At 43.8% G+C, this 7,095-nt stretch overlaps 1 protein-coding gene across 1 annotated transcript; it reads right to left on the bottom strand.

The window, feature by feature from the left end:
* Positions 1-598: 598 nt before the first annotated feature.
* On the bottom strand, positions 599-3,911 carry gpr12 (G protein-coupled receptor 12). The gene is made up of 2 exons (XM_043692773.2): positions 3,557-3,911; positions 599-3,336 (listed from the first exon to the last, which is right to left on the bottom strand). The coding sequence occupies exon 2, from the start codon at positions 3,292-3,294 to the stop codon at positions 2,311-2,313; it is 984 nt and encodes a 327-aa protein (XP_043548708.1). The 5' UTR covers positions 3,295-3,336; positions 3,557-3,911; the 3' UTR covers positions 599-2,310.
* Positions 3,912-7,095: the final 3,184 nt, after the last annotated feature.

Genomic DNA, 7,095 nt, shown 5'->3' with positions numbered 1-7,095 from the left:
AAAACATTTTGTGGGAATTTATCCATGGTCTATCTGCCTGGAAGAGCTTGATGATAACATTGATTGCCTGACAGGCAATGTTTCATACCCCAGGACTAACATTCTTTGTACTTATATGCAATAATTCCCCAGAAGAAATTAAGGCAGCCATGCTGACAAGAACTGAATTGAAAGTAATTTGGTGAAAGATAATACAAAAACAGTGTGCAGTAAAATTCAAAGTTCTGGGATAAGCAAAATTTTGTTCATTCTGCAAGTCGTTTTTTTTCCCTCTCAAAGTGAGGCTGACACTGGTAGGGCTGTTTTGCCTAGCTCTGATTGCTTCACCACTGCCCATGCCCCAACCCTCAAGTAGTGTTGGAACTTTTCTTTGAATGCCACAAGGACATGTACAATCAGAATGGAGCAACTCTGCTTTTAATCTCACCCTGTGGCATCACACCCAACCTCCGACATCTTTCTGATAATATTTGCATTAGGAGCTCACAATGTGGACGATTTCCAAGAGGAACCCACTTCCTAATCATAGACATTGAAACTTTACACAGGGATCCTAATCCCTGTATTCCACATAATTAATGCAACACATTTCTTTAAGAAATGACTTTATTTGATCACATTTTATGTATACAAAATTAATAACAATTTACAATGAAAGTTACTTTCGTCCAAATGATAGAAAAGAAAATGAAAAGAGAATCAGTGCTGTTTCTTATTCTATATGACATGATTGTGCCATTTTTGCTAAAATAAAGTGCATTTCACTATTATATTATAAAAACACACTTCTACACAACACCATGTTCTTACATTTATTGTTCAGTTGCATTTTGACAGCTACAAATAGACAACAGCTAACTTCTTCTCACCCCAACATGAGAGATGTTAGGCAAGATTTAAGTCTTTCTTACAAACACTATTTACAACCTCGCACTGCACTATTTACTTTAATAAGTAATTGTTGCTGCCAATTTTCAGTTGTTCAAAAATGAAAATTTGTACAGGTATTCTAGGGATATAAATGACATGAATTGTGAAGTGCCAAGGAGCCAATATCTGTACTTATGAAATCATCACCAGTGAGCTAAAGTAAAGTGCAATAAAGTGACTTAATAACATTTTTTTGTGGTTTTTAGATACACTTTGTCACATTGTATGATATATGCTGGATCCTTTTACATAATTCAGATTAGTTTAGGAAATTATTAGCTTTATACAATCCACAAGAGATTAGAATTCACATGTAATTCATGTAAATTCAAGGTTAGCTTGGAAAATATGTTCAAATGCAGATATGACAGTGTAACTTATTCAACATCTTTAAGTTATTTAAATTACATTACACAGTGGCTGTTTAGGGTACAAATTATTCATTGGTCAAACCACAGGGCTTAATGCACTCGGTTTTACCAATTATAATGTAATTTATTTAGTGAGAATGTACATGAACTCTATCATAGTACATGGTATATTGATAACAATGAAATTAATAAGGTAGCAAGTGAGGATTTTAAAAAAAATGCTCCTCTTCCCACAAACGTGCCTCCAAAAGTTTAGTTATTGTTTTGAATGGTTAGATGCCAAAAGCTTTAGTCAAAGGAATAGGAAAACAAGGTGAAACTCACCCCATTTCACATCTCAAGTATAGTGTTATGCTGCTCACTTACTGAAACTATTCTGCAACTAAGACATACATAAAATATTCAAGCTTATTAATAATGTGATTTTGTCTTCCTAACCTCCATTTATTGAAGCATTATACATCGTCTTGGCAATCTACTATATTTTAGTAACACTACCTTTCATAGTCAAACATCAAGATGCTGAAAATCCTGGTGAATATGTAGTGACTTCTTACAGTATTGCTGCCTATATGGACAATGACAAATAATAGTTTTGTATCAATTACTAATGGAGTGAGCTGTCTCCCTGTAATTTAAAATACCAATGACACCTCCCCCCATAAAAATGTAAGATACATAAAACATCAGTAACATAGAAACGTTAACCACAGTAACCTGTTAATCTTCGTATTTTAAAGCTAGGTAATGCTAGCAAATGACATTCGAGGAGAAAGAAACCAAGGAGGACATCCCTGCCAGCACATTCATTTTGTAACACTGCTGTCTCCCAGTTCAGGGATCTCGTTCCAGCTACAGTGAGAAGACACTCCCCAGTCCCCGAGGATTTACCTGAAGATCAAAGTTATAGGAAGCATGGGAGTGACATAAATTACGGTGCAATGGGGAACTGCCTGAGAAACCGTACTGGATATTCCCCTCCTTTGAGAGTGGTCCCTTTAGCAACTCATTATACGTCGCTAGGGGACCGTGCTCGGAGTAAGATATTGGGAGGGATACATCCGCAGCAGATGAGCCAGAGCGCCTTCTGGATCTCCTGGTTTCGGAAGGCGTAGATGACAGGGTTAATGATGGAGTTGTAAGTGGCAGGTAGCAGGGTAGCATAGGTGTAGATAGAGGGGTAGGTGTAGTCCGCTATCAAGCAGTAAACGGTGAAAGGCATCCAGCAGGCAGCGAAGGTGCCCAGAATGATGGCTAAAGTGGAGACCCCTTTCCTGGTGGTGACATAGTGGGACGTGGCCAGGAAATGGTGTTGCAAGGCGATCTGATGGGCGTGTCTCATGACTATCTTACAGATCTGGATGTAGAGCTGGAGCATCATTGCGAACATGAGCAGGAAGGAGACCGAGAGCACGGCCACATTGTTTTTCGTCAGGGGCTTGATGACGCTACACGTGGACTCATCTTTCAGGCAGTTCCAGCCCAGGACGGGCAAGAATCCCAGGCAGCTGGACACCCCCCACAGCACGACCAGCATGACATAGGTGAAAGTGACCGTGCGCTCCGAGTTGTAAGTCAAGGCGTAGTACAGCGAGAGATAGCGGTCGATGGTGATGGCCATGAGGCTGCAGATGGAGGCGGAGAACGAGGCGACCACCAGCCCCACAGTGAGCAGCTTGGCCGCTTCCGACCGCAGCAGGTAGGCGAAGGCGAAGTTGGCGATGAGGCCGACCCCCGCCAGCAGGTCAGCCACTGCCAGGCTGCCGATCAGCACGAACATGGGCGCTCGCAGGCTCGGGCTGTGCAGAATGGTCACCACCACCACGGCGTTCTCGCAGGAGATGACAGTGCCCGAGGTGCACAGCACCACATCCCAAGGATTGACGCTCTCCGAGAACGGGACCACCGAGGCAATCGCTGCCGAGCTGTTCTCGCCAGACTGGGCCACCCAGCGACCAGACTCACCGGATGTATTTTGGAAATCTCCGTTCATTATCTTCTCTCTCCCTTTTTTATTTGTTTTGTTGCCCTAACGCTAGCAAACAGAGGGACACATTACTGCAAATACTTGCCACCTCCATGCAAATCACATCTGTTGTGTGAACGCGGACAGGGTATATCCCCTTTGATTGCAACTGCATGCACCTTAATCTTGTCACAAAATTGAAATAAAAACTAATGCATTATGCAAATCGACAAATAAAAGCACAAAAATTGCTAATAAAAACGCACAAACGGCAAACACACTCAGTTACCTCGCCTGTTCGGATGCACAGCCCCCATGTGCTCCTTGTTACTGCACCATCTTCCCCCTGCGCTTTTTTTTTCCGCTCCTGTCCTCAAAATCTCCGCCGCAGCACGCAGGGCTAGAGGGACGCCCCCGATTGTTGTTAGAAATCACGGCTTTAAAGGCTTTGTGCGTGCCCAGACGTTGCTGCTGCTGCTGCTGCCCTAGAGCGGTCCATCAGCGAGCTGCCTCCTCAACCGGCTGCATGTGGCCACAGCAGCGGCTCAATCACTGCACCAACGTCATTGCCAGCTACAAGAGTCAAGCAAACCCAGCCGGCTAGCTATTAAAGGCATCTCCGCCGCTCAGCAGCGCGCCCAACAATTCACCACAAGAGCATGTGCTTCAAGCAATGGCCCGCCCCATCATCACAACATGCAGCGTAGTAGTAAGTTGCAGATACAGTCAACTGGGAACATACAAAACCGTGCGGGCTGCGGGAACCTCAGCGGAATGTTCCTGATCCATCGCTGGTTTTCCAGAGCGGTTTTAAACCCGTGATGAGACTGCAGCCAACAACCATTCAGGTCTCTGTCATTGTTACAGGGACAGGCGAATATAAGTTAACTTATACTGAAGAACAAGTGAACCTCCGGATCGCTCTCTCTCTCACACACACACATACACACCATGCTCCCTTGGAACTGTAGGATCATCAGCTGTTCCTAGATCAAAATCCTGCAATTCTCTAGCCGCCTTGTGGATGCACCTACAGCACACAGAGTCACAACATGGAAACAGACCCTTCGGCGCAACTGGTGCATGCTGACTAAATATACTAACGTAAACTAGTCCCAGTTGCCAGCACCTGGCCCATATCCCTCTAAACATTTCCTATTTATATGCCTATCCAGATGCCTTTTAAATTTTGTAATTGTACTAGCCTCCTCCACTTCCTCTAGCAGCTCATTCCATACATGCACCACCCTCTGAGAAAAAGTTGCCCCTTAGGTCCCTTTTAAACTTTTCCCCTCTCACCCTAAACCTATGCCCTCTAGTTCTGGACTCCCCCACCCCAGGGGAAAGACTTTGTCTATTTATCCTATCCATGCCCCTCATGATTTTATAAACCTCTATATAGGTCACCCCTCAGCCTGCGATGCTCCAGGGAAAACAGCCCCAGCCTGTTCAACCTCTCCTCCAACCCTGGCGACATCCTTGTAAATATTTTCTGAACCCTTTCAAGTTTCACAACATCCTTCCAATAGGAGGGAGACCAGAATTGCATGCAATGCTCCAACAGTGGCCTAACCAATGTCCTGTACAGCCGCAACATGACCTCCCAACTCCTGTACTCAGTACTCTGACCAATAAAGGAAAGCATCCCAAACGTCTTCTTCACTATTCTATCTACCTGCAACTCTACTTACAAGGAACTATGAACCTACACTCCAAGGTGTCTTTGCTCAGCAACATTTCCCAGGACCTTACCATTAAGTGTATAAGTCCTGCCCTGATTTGCCTTTCCAAAATGCAGCATCTCACATTTATCTAAATGAAACTCCATCTGCCACTCCTTGGACCATTGGCCCATCAGATCAAGATCCTGTTGTACTCTGAAGTAACCTTCTTTGCTGCCCAGTAGATCTCCAATTTTGGTGTCATCTGCAAACTTACTATGTTCACATCCAAATCATTTATATAAATGGCGAAAAGCAGTGGACCCAGCGCCAATCCTTGTGGTACACCACTCGTCACAGGCTTCCAGTCTGGAAAGCAATCCTCCACCATGACCCTCTGACTTCCACCTTGCAGCCAGTCCAAATGGCTAGTTATAGAGTCATAGAGATATACAGCATGGAAACAGACCCTTTGGTCCATCATGACCATGCTGACCAGATATCCCAACCCAATCTAGTCCCACCTGCCAGCACCTGGCCCATATCCCTCCAAACCCTTCCTATTCATATACCCATCCAGATGCCTTTTAAATGTTACAATTGTACTAGCCTCCACCACTTCTCTGGCATACATGTACCACCCTCTGAATGAAAAAGTTGCCTAAGAGGTCTCTTTTATATCTTTTCCCTCTCACCCTATACCTATGCCCTCTATTTCTGGACTCCCCGACACCAGGGAAAAGACTTTGTCTATTTATCCTATCCATGCCCCTCATGATTTTATAAACCTCTATAAGGTCACCCCTCAGCCTCCGGTGCTCCAGGGAAAACAGCCCTAGCCTATTCAACCTCTTCCTATAGCTCAAATCCTCTAACCCTGGCAACATCCTTCTAAATCTTTTCCGAACACTTTCAAGTTTCACAACATCTTTCTGATAGGATGGAGACCAGAATTGCACACAATATTCAAACAGTGGCCTAACTAATGTCCTGTACGCTGCAACATGACCTCCCAACTACTCTACTCAATACTCTGACCAATAAAGGAAAGCATACCAAACGCCTACTTCACTATCCTATCTACCTGCGACTCCACTTTCAAGGAGTTATGAACCTGCACTCTAAGGTCTCTTCATTCAGCAACACTCCCTAGGACCTTATCATTAAGTGTATAAATCCTGCTAAGATTTGCTTTCCCAAAATGCAGCACCTCGCATTTATCTGAATTAAACTCTATCTGCCATTTCTCAGCCCATTGGCCCATCATATCAAGATCCCATTGTAATCTGAGGTAACCTTCTTCGCTGTCCACCACACCTCCAATTTTGGTGTCATCAGCAAACTTACTAACTATACCTCCTATGTTCACATCCACATCATTTATATAAATGATGAAAAGTTGTGGACCCAGCACCGATCCTTGTGGCACTCCATTGGTGACAGGCTTCCAGTCTAAAAAACAACCCTCCACCACTCTCTGTCTTCTACCCTTGAGCTAGTTCTGTATCCAAATGGAGAGTTCTCCTTTTATTCCATGAGATCTAACCTTGCTCACCAGTCTCCCATGGTCAAATGCCCTACTGAAGTCCATAGATCACATCTACCATTCTACCTTCATCAATCCTCTTTGTTACTTCTTCAAAAAACTCAATCAAGTTTGTGAGACATAATTTCCCACGCACAAAGCCATGTTAACTCCAGTGCAGAACTAGAGGGCATAGGTTTAGGGTAAAAGGAGAAAGATATAAAAGAGACCTAAGATTCAATGTTTCCTGCAGAGGGTGGTACATATATGGAATGAGCTGCCAGAGGAAGTGGTTGAGGCTGGTACAATTGCAATATTTAAAAGGCATCTGGATGGGTATATGAATAAGAAGGGTTTGGAGAGATATGGGTTGAGTATTGGCAGGTGGGACTAGTTTGGGTTGGGATATTTGGTTGGCATGGACAAGTTGGACCAAAGGGTCTATTTCCGTGCTGTACATCTCTATGACTCTGACTTTGGCACAAAGAATGGAGGAGCTGAATATTATTTAAATGGAGAAGGATTGCAAAAATCTACAGGGCAGGGGAATTAGAGAGTTCCTTAAGCGTAAATCACAAAAAGCTAGCATACACATTCAGCAGGTTTTAGGGAAGGTGAACTCAATGTTGGTTTTTATTTCAA

Source organism: Chiloscyllium plagiosum, unplaced genomic scaffold, assembly GCF_037043375.1.
Source record: "Chiloscyllium plagiosum isolate Xiang-an unplaced genomic scaffold, Cpla_swu_hap1 HiC_scaffold_6, whole genome shotgun sequence".
In the NCBI taxonomy this organism is placed as follows: Eukaryota; Metazoa; Chordata; class Chondrichthyes; order Orectolobiformes; family Hemiscylliidae; genus Chiloscyllium; species Chiloscyllium plagiosum.
Note: the sequence above shows the minus strand (reverse complement) of the source record. Positions and strands in the feature narration are given on the sequence as shown.

Bases quoted from the DNA above. Each gene is read 5' to 3' on its own strand.
- gpr12 (XM_043692773.2), bottom strand. From the start codon at position 3,294: ATGAACGGAGATTTCCAAAATACATCCGGTGAGTCTGGTCGCTGGGTG.